We start from the raw sequence: 15,766 nt of genomic DNA, 5'->3' as shown, positions 1-15,766 counted from the left end.
GTATAACCTATATATATATATACTTGTACTAGTGGTTCTCAACCTTAGCTATTCATTACAACCACCTCAAATGTTTGTAAAAGATATCGATGCTCCGACCTCACATAAACTGAACAAGAATCTCAGAGGTTGGGGTGATGGATATGTTAATTAGCTTGATTATGAGGATTATTCCACAATGTGTACATCAAAACATCAGTTGTACAGTTTAAATACATACAACTTCCATTTGTCAATTATACCTAAATAAAGCTGGCAAAAAATAGATTCAGGTATTCAGCACTTACTGATTACACACGCACGCGCACACATGCACGCACAGGCTGGCGCCCAGGCACTGTTTATTTTTACAGATCTGAATGTGCAGTCAAGTGTGAGGTCCACATCTCTAGACCCTTCAGAGCAAAGTGAATGCACCTCCATCCATCCCAAGAGTGAGAACATTTGAGATCCCCCCCATCTGATGACAATGGCAGAGTCCAGAAATTCAGTCTCTCCCCCGCTGTACGCTGGAGATCTGCCTTGGCTGCATCTTGGGAGTTTGGTCTTGGGACGGTGGCCTGGTGAGACTGCAGTTTGTGCTGGAACCTGGCCTTGGTGAGATGTACCCAAGTCTTGCTAGCTGGGTCGTCTTCAGGACCTAAAGTAGCTGTACTTGCTAAGCTGTTATCACATCCTAGAGCAATAAATCCTTAGCGGTAGACTTCTTCCCCTCAAGGGTCATTTTTAGGAGAGGGGCTTCGAGCCACTCTGACTAGGATGCTCTTTAAATTCCTGACAGGTCAACTTCTGAGCAGTGAAGATTTGGGCTGTGATACACCAATGACCCCGGACACCAAAGTGTCACTCCCAAAGCATGGGCAGCGCAGGAAATGGGCAGTGGTTCAGTCTCTTAGGTCAGGAGGCAAGAGGCTGCTGATGAAGGTGGGAGCAAGTGGGTCTCAGCCAGAAGGCTCAGGCTCCTGGAGATGGGGGCACAGGCTGCCATGATGGAGGCTAGATGGGGGTGGCTGGGTACCCTGCTCTAGTTGCTGTCACAGGTAGTAGAACAAAGGTCCTTTACTTCCTATCTCTGGGGGAGACATGAGCCCCAAGAGACTCAGTCTAGGGCCTTAAGCCCAAGGTGTAATGAATTTCAGCAATCTTAGTGATCAGCTCTTTCTGGATCCATGAACAAGAAGCCCAAGGAACGCAGTCAGGACCTGCCCAAGGTTCCCCTTCACTGACCCAAACCACCTCTCCACCCTGTCTTCTTCCTTTCTTTCCCCTCCCACAAAGGGTAAGGCCAGTTTTTGTCATTCAGAGCACCAAAGATCTTTTTACACACTTTCGTGAGACCAGCCAAGTGATTAGTTTTCAGAACAGTTATGATCTATCCATTCAAGTTCATCTTCCAGAAAAATAGGGTCAATTCACCCTTCCCTTATACCAATAACTGACTCTATCCTACCCTATTCTAGAAGAATCAGCAAACCAGGAGAACCTATTGTAGTGTAACACCTCTGGTAGGGCATCTGGATGCCTACGCTGTTATGGCTTCCTCCTGTCAACAACCATTATGACACCACATTGCCAAGTGTTTGAAAACATTTCCAATTGATACATACCCTTCTCTCACACATATACCCTAACATGTGCCCTGCTTTGTAGTAGGTATGGGATTTTTAAAAAAAGATTTTATTTATTTGAGAGAGAGAAAGAATGAGCAGGGGGAGGGGCAGGGGGAGAGGGAGAAGCAGACTCCCCATTGAGCACAGAGCTGGACGCGGGGCTTGATCCCAGGACCCTGACATCATGACTTGAGCTGAAGGCAGGCACTTAACTGACCGAGCCACCCAGGCGCCCCTGGTATGGAATTTCTGACAGTGGTTGGGGGTAGTACTTCATATGGAAAACAGAACAGAGGTGACAAAGAGAAGAGGTAGACAAAATACAAGGCAAGTTCAGAGGAATAGTGAGTAATCAGAAAGCCCTGAGTTCAGAGTGATAGGAAATATGTTTAGCTGGCACAGGACAGGCACTGATCAAATCAGAATCAAGGCTAGCTGTGGGAGCAGAGGATTCTGCAGGCTCCCTGCTGGGCCAAACATCACCCCTTTCGAGAAGGGATTGTGGAAAGCATGGGTTCTGGGGGAGAGCGTGGAGCACTGGGGGCAGTAGAGGGCTTTGGGAAGATGGCTCAGGAAAGTGGCTATTTATCCATTAATAGGAAAGTGTTTTAATATTTTTGTAATACTGTAACCATCACAGTGCTTGCCTGCTGAATATCAACACGGATATGGGTGATCTCTCAGCAGTACTCTATGCAGCTATAGAATGTTCTGTGCCTTTTTCTGAATGGGGGCATCTCCCCTCAGACTTAATTCCCCAGGGAGACCTCTAGAAACCATTTTCATAGGGACTAGTAATATTCTGTAGTATGTGAGGGGAAAAGCTATAAAGAAGCTCCATGACACTCTGGCTAGGCACTTAGAGAAATGAATGTCTTTTACAGGAAAATAAGAAACGAGAAAGGTTTCAGACATGTTGTCCTGACTCACCAAGCTCTCATTTTTCACACCCAACTGTGTCAACACAGTCAGCTCCAGGGGCACATCAAATAAGCTGAAACATTTTTCACAAACTGTCACCCTCTTGCTCAACAAACATGCCCTCACATTCACATCTAAGATGTTTTATTCTCCCTGCTCCTGAAACCTGAGGAGGTGGCAGGAAAAATGTTCATCTATATTCACTATGGGGACTCCTGAGGAAGTTGAATTCTGGGGATCCCCTGGTTCGCAGGGTCATGAGTCCCTCTTTTGGTATAATCCTTAATTCACCCTATCAAATGGGCAGGGGAAACAGGCTCAGGAACATAATTAGTCCACTGAAAATGAAGTAACATGAAAGAACATAATATATTCTTTTTTTTTTAAAGACCCACTCATTTATTTTGAGAGAGAGAGTGTGTGAGCAGGGGGAGAGGCAGAGGGAGAGGGAGAAGAAAACTCCCCACTGAGTGTGGAGCCTGACTCAGGGCTCGATCTCATGAATCTGAGATCATGACCTGAGCCTAAATCAAGAGTTGGAAGCCCAATCAACTGAGCCACCCAGATGCCCCAAAGCGTAATATATTCTTAATATTAGGTGCAGAAAATGGGCTTTTACATATTTGTTTTGGAAGAACACTTACCATGGGCCATAGCATCTAGTGATCTCATTTGCCTGGACACACTGTCCCAAAGGGCCATTTCCACTTACATGAGTCATGCCCGCAGGCCAAGGTGGATCAGGTGATATGTTGAATCCATGACCTTGTCAAAGTTAAAATTGTAAAAGACAAAATTAAATAGGCAAGGAAGACCTTATTCAGGACTATTGCAACAGAAGAGTGATGCTAAACTCAAGTCCACTGAAGCAAGGACCTAGAGAGTTTTTAAGAGGTGGGGTGGGGGGAATCTCAGGCCACCTGCATGTGTTGACTGCCCTTCACAATTGGAGCAAGGTGCCCACCAAAGCCAAGTGTCTACCCTCCCACAGAGATTGGGAGATAGGGGTGCTCTCTTGTTTGGTATTTTCATTTCAAAAAGAAGGTCCCCAGGTCCCTGAGAAAGATTCCTGTATTGTAAGACCAGCAAGAGACTGGGAGAAGATCTGCTTAGATTTCAAAGGGGCAGAGAAAGAATTTACAGTTGCAAGTTTTCTAAAGTAAATGCCCTAAGAAAAGGGAGGTCAGGGGCCTATCATCAGGAAGAAAACTGTCTAAACTTTGGTCTAGCTGAGGAGAATGATAAAGCCAACTTGGCCATTCTCTAATGCAATCCATAAGTGCACCACAAAATTTGTTCCTGCTGCTTGAGAACAATCCTGAACCCAGTGATACATTAAATTGGAAATTTTGGGTCCCCATGTGGGTACCTTCCTATGAATAGCCCATTGAAATAAGCTTATAAATGTTCCCTTCTAATGCCCTCACCCAAGAGTATTTTCATTGATTAATTCAATGAACATTTATGAAGTACTATTCTATGCTGGGCATCATTTTAGTAGAGCAAGATGGAAATGTCTCTTCAAAGAGACCTCACAGCACTTGAGAAGAAAGATGAGTATATGAAGATGTAAAATATAATGTGAGAGTTCCCAAAAGTTAAATACAAAGGTACCATGTGACCTAACAATTCCGCTCCTAGGTATTTACCCAACAGAAATAAAAACGTATGTCCACCCAAAACTGTGCAAAAGAATGTAACAGCCTTATTTATGATAGTCAAAAGGTAGAAACAACCCAAAGTCCATTAAGTGAATGGATAAATAAAATATGGCATATCTGTACAAAAGAATACTATTTCAGAGCAGGGAGAAATGAAGTACCGATGTGTGCTACAACATAAACGAAACTTGAACACAGTATTTGCAGTGAAAGAAGCCAGTCACAATGGATCACACATTGTATGATTCCATTTAGATGGAACGCCCAGTACAGGGAAATTCAGAGACAGAAAGCAGATTAGTGGTTGCCTAGGGCTTTGGGGGTTGGAAAAAGTGGGGAGTGACTGCTAATGGGTTTGGGATTTCTTTTTGGGGTGCTGAAAGTGTCCTAAAGTTGATTGTGGTGATGGTTTAGTGTATTCACAAAATTACTGTTGTGGGAAAATAAGAAGAGCACTGGATTTGACATTAGAAGATCTGGTTTGAATCCCACAAGTGTCAGATACTTGATTTGTCCAATGCATGTCCTTCGAACTTTCTCCTGTGTGTTCTCCACCTCATTGAATGGTCTTGCCATCCATCCACCCAGTTCCCCAAACCAGAAACAGGGGAGCCATCTGAATGCACACTTCCCAGGCTCTCACTACCCCTAGCTACTCAGTCGAGCCCTACTGATTCTTTCTTCAGTCTTTTGAAATGCTCTGTCTTCTCCATGCCTGCTCCTCCTGCCTTTTGCTGATGCCATCTCCCACCTGGATTACTGCAAAAGCCTTCTCTAAGTCCTAGCGCTTAGTCCCTCCCACCCTCCACATCACTGGGATGGTAGTGTTCCTAAAAAAAACCCCTCCTGTCACTTCTCTGCTCAAAATCATCCAATGGTTCATGACTGTGTCATGATAGCAAACACATATCCAATGCTCCATGCGTGCTAAGCACCATTCTGGATGTGTTAACTCCAATCCTCACGTCAGTCTGTGTGGCAGAGGAAGGGATTAGGCATGGAGAGGTAAATGACTTGCCCAAGGCCATGCAGCTGGCCAAGGCTGGAGCTGGGGTTGAATCCAGGGTGCCTGGTCAGGATCTGTGCTTATAGCCCACACACTAGGCTGCCTCACAAAGATGGAGACCAAACTCCTTCCTGGGACCTCGGCCCTGCCTACCTCCCGCCCTCCACATGCTCCTGGGCTCTGGTGTTACCGAACTGTCTGCATTTCCTCAAAATGGCCTCACTTAGCTTTGCCATCCCAGGTATGGTCAAGAAGGTCACTGATGAGACAACTGGGGGACATGACTTCCATGGGGCCCTCCCTCTCCCCACACCTTCAGGTAGGTGTGGGCTGTGCTCTAGGTTTAGTGATGGTTGCCATTAAGAAAACTCTAAACAACGTCCAAAGTGCAACTCTTCAGCTAGTAATAATGAGTCGAGGATCGTTCATAATAAATCACAATGTCAGGAACGTATTTCCAAAGGGACTGCACTCTGATGGCCCTGAAGAGCTCTGATTCCATTAGTGTTCCCACTTCTAGGAACTCACTTACTCCCCTACCTGGGGTGTGCCTTTGTCTCCTTCTAGAGACGCATGCTCAGCTGTGGGCTCTTCACACACTGTGTGCCGTTCTCCCTCTGCAGTGAAAGGCGGACTGCCTCTCTTCCTCAAAGTCTTGAAAGGGCGCTGGGACCCCAGCACAGGGGTCTGTTTTGCTCGACAGTGAACATCAGCTGGGGGATATGTCAAAGTGAGGGGTACTCTGGTTACTGTTTTAACAGCCTATGTGTCCATGCGAGGGTCACCTGAGGGGGTCTTCCAGGCTTTCTGGTCCCTCCTTGCCTGACATCTCAAAGTCTCCCACTGAGGTCCACTCCCTTCCCCCCCACAGGCTTCAGCCTCCAAGACTAGAGTCCTCCACCTCCCATGAAGCAGATTCCAGGATCTCTTTGAAAGTTTTTGGAATCCTGATTCTTGGGCTGGGCATTCCAATAGCAACTCCTTGGGTGCAGAATCTTGGAAAGGCCGCTTCAAAACAGTCTCGGCCGGGACCTGACGACGACAGGCTCTGCTTCTGTGAAGGTCTGCAGGATGCCAAAAACATCTCCAGTGCTCCAGGAAGCAGCCAATGGAAGCCACTGCTGAGACCCCTCCCACGCCCCCCCGCCCAGGGGCATCCAGGTCTCCTGCCTCCCTCCCACCTGGCATGCCTGGCACAGACGTGAGGACCTGGCGGCTGGCTTCAGGGTCTGCAGAACCCTCTCTGCCCTGTGGTTCCCAAACAGAGCCTCAGCCCCTCCAACAATGGCCTGGAGACAGCTGCTCATGGCCTCCTGTCTCTCAGCTGCTGTGCTCCTGACCAGTGAGTATGGGGAGGCTCCAGGATGGATTGGTGTTAGGTGAGGCTGCTCAGCTGGCCCAGGTAGGAAGGGGGGTGTTTACTGTTAAGACAGCTGTGCCTGGGTGTGTGTGTTTGTGTGTGTGTGAGTGTGTGTATAACACAACACAGAAAGAACAGCTTGCTTGGTGGTTTCCTGGGGAGACCGCTCTGTGGCTGGGATTTGCGGGCCCCAGTGCCCCACACTGGGGCCTGGCAAGTCACAGTGTCTGGGAAGGGCTGTCCCAGCCCAGCTCTGGGGAGCCCAGCTCCCATTGAGGTACCGCAGCCCTCACCCTGTGTTCTCCCACAGTGCTGCAGGAGGGGACTGGTGCATCGGTGGGTACCCAGCAGGTGGCAGGACAAGAGGCTCAGGAAGGTGAATGCGAGGGCCACCCAGGGGTGCAAGGTGGGTGGGATAGCTACTGCGGTAACCCTGGCGAACCTGGGCTGGTTGTGACGGGCCTCTCGGGTTTCAGATGTGGAACAGAAGATTTTCATGCAAGAATTAGATGCCTCAAATTTCCTCAAGAAGCGCGGCAAGCGGTCCCCCAAATCCCGAGACGAGGCCAGTGGTAAGGATGCTGGAGGCCTGCCCCTCCCATTCCTTTCTCACAGTCAGCTGGGCTGTGGGGACTGCTGGGGGATCAAGGAAGGCTCCACCTAGGCCATTGGGTATCAAAGTGATGGCGGTTCTGAATTAGAAATTCCACATTCCCTCAATTGCAGGTCACATCTTTGACTACACCACCAGGGGAAGGAACAAAAAGGGGCAGGGCTACATCGAACGCACTTAATAGAGATGAGATGCATCCCAATTTCAGGAAGTTTAAAACGTTAAGGAGAAATATGTTTTAGTCAGGAGGGAACACAGTACCTGGGTGTGTGGTTTCTGGGGGTATCAGACAGTGCCTCACGTGCAAGAGCAATCACCAGCACTACAGGCACGGAGAGGGCACATGGGACTGGGAGCTGGGGCTGTGGGCTTGGTGACAGCTGTGCTAAGTGGCCTTGGCCTCTTCCTCCCCGGGCCCCAAGTTTCCTTATTTATAAGCCCCTGAAATTGTGGTATTCAGCCAGCAGTGTTTTTTTGTGTGTTTGTTTTGTTTTTTAAATTTTCATTTTCAATGCATTTGGAAGGCTTTTGAGCTTGGAAGTGTGTCTCCTTCTTAGTCTGAAGTAGGCCCTGCTGTCCCCTGCCTGACAGGGACCCTCATTTCCATGACCTGCCGACCCTTGAAGGCATCTAAGTTTTCTGCCCTTGAACTAGATTCTTCCAAGGACTCTGAGCTCTGTCTCTGAGTCTGTGGCTTGATTCATTACTTGCGCGTATGTCTGAATAAACTCTGTGTACCTCGGCATGCTCTGCAAGGCTAACTTGCTCAGTAAAAATAACAGGACTGTTTTCAAATGATGAAAATGCTTGGAGATGAAATTCCTTTCTCCCACCCCCAACCAACTGAATAAGTATGAACCACACTGGGGGAAAATCTCCAGGCCTCACCCAACTTGAGATTTAGAAGGTAGCAAACACCCAGAAACATGGGAAGGGCTGTGATGAAGGCCGGGCAGTTCTTGATGGAAATCAGATAAGCGGCCTCCTGGCAGACTTCCAGTGGGGAACAGGTGTGAATTTAGGAGAGGCGAATAGTTTCCATCCTTGTAAGCTGATTCAGAACCACGAGGAGCATGATGAAGCCAGAGGTCCCTCACCTCAAACATAAGTCGTGAGGTCCCTCACCTCAAACAGGACAGCCTGGTGAAAACATAGGATGCACCTGAGTTCCCCTGCTACCATCTGCGTGACTCCCTTGTGTGGGCAGGAGAACAATGCCCAGTTATGTCTCAGGCTGGGTAAAAGGCAAGTGACATTGATAGACTGGAATCTGGAACCAGGAAATAGGCACCTGACATCTCTAAGCTTCTGGGTAAAGATGCAGGAGGTTCCTTTAGGACGAGAGGAGGCACTAAGAATGAAATGCAGAACCTCAGAAGGGATGTACATGATGCACAGGATGCACAGTGTCAACGTGGCATTTTGTCCCAAGACTTAAATTGTTCTTAGCTGTTGCTGAGTCAAGGGTCCCATTTGTCGCATCTCCAGAAAGGCAATTTGGGAAGACTGCTTCTTTTTTGAAGTATATAGGAATGGAAAATGCTTCTTTAGGAATTAGTGATGGCTCATTTAAGCACTTGCTTCCTACACTCCAAACCCCCTTCCCTCCTATCCCCAGTGGGTTTCTAGGACTTGGAGCAACACTCGGGCTCAGGGTGCGAAATAAGGGGGATGGTGCCACGAAAGGTGTGTTTTGGGCCAAGCAGTGGAGTGTGGGCACCTGGGGCTCTGGCTCGTCCCAAGCTATGCCCTGACCAACTGTGTGACTTTGATTAGGTCACTGCACCTCTCTGAGCCTCAATTCCCTCTTAAGAAATGTATGGATGTGGGGCAAGGGGGTAAGTGTGGGGGAAGGACTGGAGTACCAATTCCTTCTGCCTCCAGAGTCCCACAACTATGTGGGTAAAGGCTTAAGTGTGGGAAAAGCATGGGATTTACCTAAGGAATCTGCACTGAGACCAATTCACAGTAATTGGACTTTTACTCTTAGTCACATAAAGTAATGTAATATAAATAACAAGTATTTAATTAATTTACTTATTATTGTAGGCCACTTAACTTTCAAACATTTCAGATGGTTTATGGTACTATTATCACACAAAGAAATCCTTTGTTGTTTGTCCTAGCACCCCTGTAATGTGGGGTGAGGCAAGAACCCAACGGCTTCCTCAGTTTCTCTTCTTTCATCATCACTGTCCCCCTGACTTCCTCCTGCACAGCCAAGCTGGTGGGGACAACGGCGCCTGAGTCTCCCCTCTTTGGTGTGATCATACCAGAGGAGTGTGAGGTGTCCTTGAGGGACCAGTTCCTCCTGTACCAGATATGGCCTTCCTGCTGTTGTGGATTTGTCCAGCTGAAGCCCAGTTAAAAGCAACTATCTTGATACTAAGAGAGCTTTCAATAATTTCTTTCAGACAACCAGAGCTCTGGTTAAGAAGAGGTCAAGATTTAAGGGTAGAAATGGGTGAACCAGGGAACTATTTTACACCAAAAGATCTCCAATCTAGAAAGATTTTTTCAGGCTGAAATAAAGCAGGTGAGGAACAGCTCACCTGCTGGTGAAGGTGTGATGTGGTGTTTCAGGCAGGGATTCCCACTGGGGCTCAAGGCGCTGCTGGGGGGCTACGCTGTTCAACTGCCAAGGAATGGTTCCCATATTTGTATGTTCTTGGTGACAGTTTTCACTTATCACTGGTGTATTTCTTCTGACCACAGAGGTGTACCCCCCAATGTTATCACGTGGAACTCAGATTTCTCATAAAAAAATTTACATCTGAGGAACCTGGGTGGCTCAGTTGGTGAAGCGTCCGACTCTTGGTTTCAGCTCCGGTCATGATCAGGGTTGTGAGATCAAGCCCCACATCAGGCTCCACGCTCAGCGTAGACTCTGCTTGAGATTCTCTATCCCTTTCCCTCTGCTGCTCTCCCTGTTCTCTCTCTCAAATAAATAAAATCTTTTAAAAAATAAGTTTACAGCCAACTTTACTAGAATGCATTGTCTTACAAAATAAGGGATACCTGCAGTCAGTATCTTCAGGAAGTTTACCTGATCACCTCATATTCTGTACCAGTTATCTATTGCTGTGTACCAATGGATCCTGAATTTAGCAGCTTAAAACCACATTTACAGTCTCCTAGTTGCTCAGCAGTCCAGATATGCCTTAGCTGGGGGCCTCAGGCTCAGCACCTCTCCCAGGTTGCAGTCATCTTAAGGCCTGATGGCAAGATCTGCCTTCAAACAAGCCTCAGTGCCTTGCTGACTCTCTGTCAAAGCCACCAGTTCCTTGCCATGAGTGGGCCTCTCTATGAGACCACTTACAACACGGCAGCTGGCTTCCCTCAGAACAAGAGATGCCCAAGAAGGAAGCCACATTCCATCATGTCTTCCATCTTCTGCTCACTAGAAGAGTCAGTTAAGGCCAGCCCACACAAAGGGAGGGAACTGCCTAAGGGCACGGATATCAAGGATCCTCTCAGATCTCCCTACCTCATTTTATCATCCCTACCATCATTGTGCCCTGTATACATTTCTATCACAACAGCCATACTGCTGGGCATGACTTATTTTTGTATCTTTTTCCTTATCTGGACTACAGGCCTCTAAAATATAGGCACAGAATCCTTCTTACTTGCCTTTTTAATCTGTGCCTCGCACACATTTTGGCTGTGACACGTGCTCAAAGACTAAAGACTTAGAGGTATTAATGTGAAATTAACTTTTTTTTTTTTTAAAGATTTTATTAATTTGAGAGAGAGCCTGAGAGAGCTCCTGCTGAGCTCGGAGCCCAACATGGGACTTTGAAATTAACTTTAAGTTGATTATTCCCTCCTAGAATTCATTTCTAATCATTGGATTTCTAGTTTCTAACTGGCCCAGGATACTCAGATGCACCACTAATTTTATGAGTGAAGCTAAACTGCTTTTCTCATTTGCAAAATATGGTGCTTGGATGGGGTGAGTTCCTGGGTCCTTCAAGTTTTAAAGTCTGTGTCAGGAGTAAATCATCTTCGTGAAGCCCCCATCCGTCCCCCTCCCAAACAACCCTTCCCCGCCAGGTTCAAGTTTCTCAGGCAAAATGATCAGTGTTCCCCTGGATGCGTGCCGCTGTCCCCATTCTTGGAGGCAACTCTCACTTCTTGCCCTTCCCCAGTGGAGAACAGGCAGAAGCTGCGGGCTGATGAGCTGCAGAGAGAGTATTACGAGGAACAAAGGAACGAGTTTGAGAACTTCGTGGAGGAGCAAAATGACGGTAAGAGCTCTTCAGCCAGTATCTTCGGGGAAATGGGCCTTTGGGGGAAAATCAAAAGTTGCTTCCACTTCTCCCTAAATTTTAATTAGACGAGGGAGGGGTAAGAGAGGCTCTTTCCTCAGTTCACATCTATTGGAGTCCTGAAGGAAGAAAGTCACACAAATGGCTACGGAACTTGAGAAGACACAGAAGAGAACACAACACCTATATTTCCACTGGCTTGGGGAAATTTTGGCTGATCGTATTTTCTCCTCCTGCTTGGGGATTACGGTGGTTGCCTGTGTTCCCTGTCTTAGCCCCTACGCTAGTGGCTTAGCTCTGGTTACAGGTGCGTTGGAAAGGTTTCAAACTCACTTTCAACTCCCCTGGATTCACATCAACAGAATGGCTCTAGGAACTACTCATTCTGGCCTTTGTTTGCCTATTCACTATAATCAGTATCTTTTTTTTTTAAGATTTTATTTATTTATTTGACAGAGAGAGAGCACAAGCAGGGGGTGCAGCAGAGGGAGAGGGAGAAGCAAGCTCCCCACTAATCAGAGAGCCTGACGCGGGGCCAGGAAACCTGACCTCAGAAAGCAACTCACCCCTAGTGTTAGGCATGTGCTAAGTTTTATACGCTTTGCTTGTGCCCTTATCCAACTGCTCTTATCTTTTCTAAGCCTTGGCTTTTGTGTCAGAGTCTCTTGAGAGGCAAACGGCACACTTTGTTCCCTGCCTCAGGACTCCTGCCTCCCTTAGGCAATGCTGATTTCACCAAGGCCTCAGTGGTGGCAGCTGGGTGTGGGCATGGGCATGGGCAGAGGGAGGTGCTGTTTTCAAACCAGTCTCCCATGCCATGGGATGGGACTTATCATCTATTAAGTGTCCTCAAGTGTCACCCTGAGCAAAACCCTGTAGAAACACTGATCAGGGCGGAGGCTAGCAGGCCAGAGTGTGCATTTATGTTTATTTTTGTTTTGGTCTTTCCCCCACACTTCAAGATGAAATGCTCCCAAGCAAGCTCCTGAATGTACATGAGCTTGGACAAAGGGCCCCAGTTTAGGTGCCCTTTGCTAGAGAAAGTCCATGATTTTCGTTCTGAAGTCATGAGCCTCCTGGCTTGTATGTTCTGGTGGATTTGGGAGGTAACAGTCACTGAGGGCATCTCTTAGGAACAGGATACAATCACCAGGTACCCAAGGGCTACAGGCCATGCCCACTGCCTCACAGGTGGCACCTGAGCCCTGCAAACAGGTGTTGGGCTTGGATCCCACCAAATCAAGCTTTCTGGGAACATCCGGGGGTTGGTGGGGGCAGGCCGTTGTAACTCAGAGGCAAAATATTTCTGTTGGACATTTGTTTACCTTGGTGAACAGCTTGGGGAGAGACATTTAAAAATGAGAATGCGGCCAGCAAAATTCCTTCAGGGTCTTTTTTTTTCTTTTTTTAAACTCACCATATTAATAATAGGATTTTATTTTGGGCATTTGTAAATGTTTCTGGTCCCAATCCCTAGCATCTGGGTGGAGAACACTGTTTTCCCTTTCATAATGAATTAGGGTGAGGGGCCAGGCACTTGGGGGATGACCAGTCCTCTACTAAAGCCAGAGAGACAGTGATTGGGGGCCTGAGGCCTTACCCACAAAGATGAAGACTCTGCAGGCCAGGCCACAGGCCTACGGGGGTTGTAATGACAGAGCTGTTGTCACTGGTTGAGTACTTGCTCTGTCAGGCACTGCTCTGAACCACTCAACCCTTACACCCAGCCTCTCAGGTCTTACAATTTCTGTTTTTGTTGCAAAAACTCAGGCTTAGAAAGGGTGCCTGAGTTTCCAAGGTGCCATCACTAGTCAGGGATCCGAACCAAGGTATGTTTGCCAGCCAAGAAATGTTCTTATAAATGAAGGATGGTCAGGTGTGTAGAGGTCTTAGGGGACCTCTTTGATCCGGGAATTGGTCCCTGCAGTTGGAGTGAGTGAGGTAAGGAGAGCACGCCCTCCCCATCCCCACCTTCAGTCTCCCCAGGGCTGGATAAAGGAAGGGAAGGCAAAGAGGTGGAGCAGATCCAGCCTGCCTGAGGGTAAATGCTGATGGGAAATGCATTTCAATTTTCCTCCTCTTCCCTCACTTCTGCCCCAGAACACCGACTGCAGTGTACTGCGGTGTGGTAGCCGCAGGGCTGGTGAACCTCTACGCCAGTGCGGAGCGCTCTCAGCCCTTCTCTGAGGCCCACACACACTCACCAGTCAGGACCCTGGTTTTTCGGTTGGCTATTTTGATCTGACCGTGTCACCTATTCTCAGAATAACTGGCAGCAGCTGCAGGTTTGTCCCTACCCCTTAAAAGCAAATGCTGAGGGATGACCATGGATAAACGAAAGGCCTAGGATTTCCAAAGGAGGAAGTTTAGGCAGGTGGTCTAGACCAGAGGGACCTTCCTGAGAGCCTGAGAACCCCATCTTGAAGGCCCATCAGCCCATCCAGGACACACCGGACCTGTTCTGGGAAGGCTGTGGCTCCTGGTTATTTCTCTACTCAAAACCCCTAGTTTGATGAGGAAAAGATGCCTTTATGCCTTTGAGTTCTGCCTCTGGAAGTGCCAGGATAAAGAGTGTATTGGCTCCTACCTCTGAGGTCTGTGTGGGAGCAAAACTCTGCTTCCACCTTCAAAGCCGGAAGGAAGTCTGGGTCGGCCCATCTGGGCTTGGCTAAACACGCTCAGCCACAGGTGGTCTCCTACACAAAAGCCACACTGTTCGGGCCTTTACCAGGGAGGCCTTCCCTTTGTCTAAGTGAAATGGTGTACGAAGAAATTGGCATGACCTGGAGAAAAATAATCAACTTCTATGTCAAAACCATGCTCTCAAGATTGGCAAAGAGTAGCTGATCTATCTGGCCTGAGAAAGGTCTGAAGGGCTGAAGACCCAAAGCTCCAGCCGGGGCCTGACTCTAAGCTCTGGGCTGTCCTGGGGTACTAAGTCCCAAAGGCGATTTCCAGCGTCAAGGGTAGCACCGACTCCAAGCCCACAGAGGAAGGAAATATACCCAGCAGCCATGATGCCTGAATACCCAGTGGTAACAGGGGGTCCTTCTTGTTGAGGGCATCAGGCTCTCATGGGGGCTAAGGACCATGGGGACATCCATTTTCTCTGCATCCTGACGTCACCAGGCCGTCCTGTTTGCCCAATGCCCCAAAGAATGAGGTTCACTAGCACCAAAGTCAGGTTCACAGGCTTTTTGGTGGTGAAGCCCACATTTGGAAAAAAGGACGTCTTTGGGGGTTCTGAGTCCTTGATACTATCTTTATCTGTTAGAACCTCCTATCCTCCCAACATTTTCCACAACTACTTAAAAACTGTGGTAAAATTTGCATGAAATTTGGCATCGTCATCATTTTGAAGTGTACAAGTCAGTGGCATTTAGCCCGTTCACACGGTTGTGCAACCGGCACCACTATGGATTCCTAGAACATTTCATCACCTCAGAGATGAACTCTGTCCCCAATATCCAAGAGTTAACTCCCTGCTCCCCACAGTCTCTGCTCACCTCTAATACGTTTTGGTCTCTACCAATTTGTTCTAGGTATTTCTATAAGTGGAATCACACAGTACATGTCTTTTTGTGTCTGGCATATTTCATTCCTTTTTATGACTGAATTAAACATACATTGTGTGTGTATGTGCATATATAACTCTTTGTTTATCCATTCACTTGCCCCTATTTTCACTTCTCTTAGGTATATACCTAGGAGCGGAATTGTTGGGTTACGTGGTAATGCTGTCTAACTTTTTGAGGAGTCTTACGGTTGCCTTTTTACACATTGAGGGACTTGTTCAAACTGCTCGTGCTTTCATGGTCCCTAACGACAGGCAGTGTGGACTTAGCATCAGGAGCCTAATTCTACAATTGAACGAAGTTGTTATTCAGAGACATGTCTGATTAAAGACAGCAACAGCAAGACTTTCTTACTAAAAACTCCCTTCTGTTCTTTTTGGCCTTTTACTTTGAAAAATTTCAAACATATGTAAAAGTATATAGTTCACTGAACCCCAATATAACCATAACCCAGAATCAACCATTATCAAATTTCCCTCCACTTTGCTTTACCCACCCCCTTTTCTGGATAGTTCTTTTTTTTTTTAAGATTTTATTTATTTGCTAGAGAGAGCATAGGCGAGAAAGAGTGAGCGAGAGCACAAGCAGGGGGAGCTGCAGGCAGAGGGAGAAGCAGGCTCCCCGCCGAGCAGGGAGCCCGATGCAGGACTCGATCCCAGGACCCTGGGATCATGATCTGAGCCGAAGGCAGCTGCTTAACGACTGAGCCACCCAGGCATCCCTTCTGGATAGTTCTTTTTTTTTTTTTT

At 47.5% G+C, this 15,766-nt stretch overlaps 1 protein-coding gene across 1 annotated transcript in view; it reads left to right on the top strand.

The window, feature by feature from the left end:
• Positions 1–6,482: 6,482 nt before the first annotated feature.
• Positions 6,483–15,766, top strand: part of UCMA (upper zone of growth plate and cartilage matrix associated) — an 11,292-nt gene continuing 2,008 nt past the window's right edge. The window contains exons 1-4 of the mRNA XM_006729058.2: positions 6,483–6,540; positions 6,869–6,934; positions 7,035–7,130; positions 11,323–11,421. Coding sequence (XP_006729121.1) covers positions 6,483–6,540; positions 6,869–6,934; positions 7,035–7,130; positions 11,323–11,421 — 319 coding nt within the window. The remainder of the gene's footprint in view (positions 6,541–6,868; positions 6,935–7,034; positions 7,131–11,322; positions 11,422–15,766) is intronic.

Source organism: Leptonychotes weddellii, chromosome 5 (genome assembly GCF_054177405.1).
Source record: "Leptonychotes weddellii isolate Sample4059 chromosome 5, ASM5417740v2, whole genome shotgun sequence".
NCBI classification, from domain to species: domain Eukaryota; kingdom Metazoa; phylum Chordata; class Mammalia; order Carnivora; family Phocidae; genus Leptonychotes; species Leptonychotes weddellii.
The sequence above is the reverse complement of the archived record's forward strand: the minus strand, read 5'-3'. Positions and strand labels throughout refer to the sequence as shown.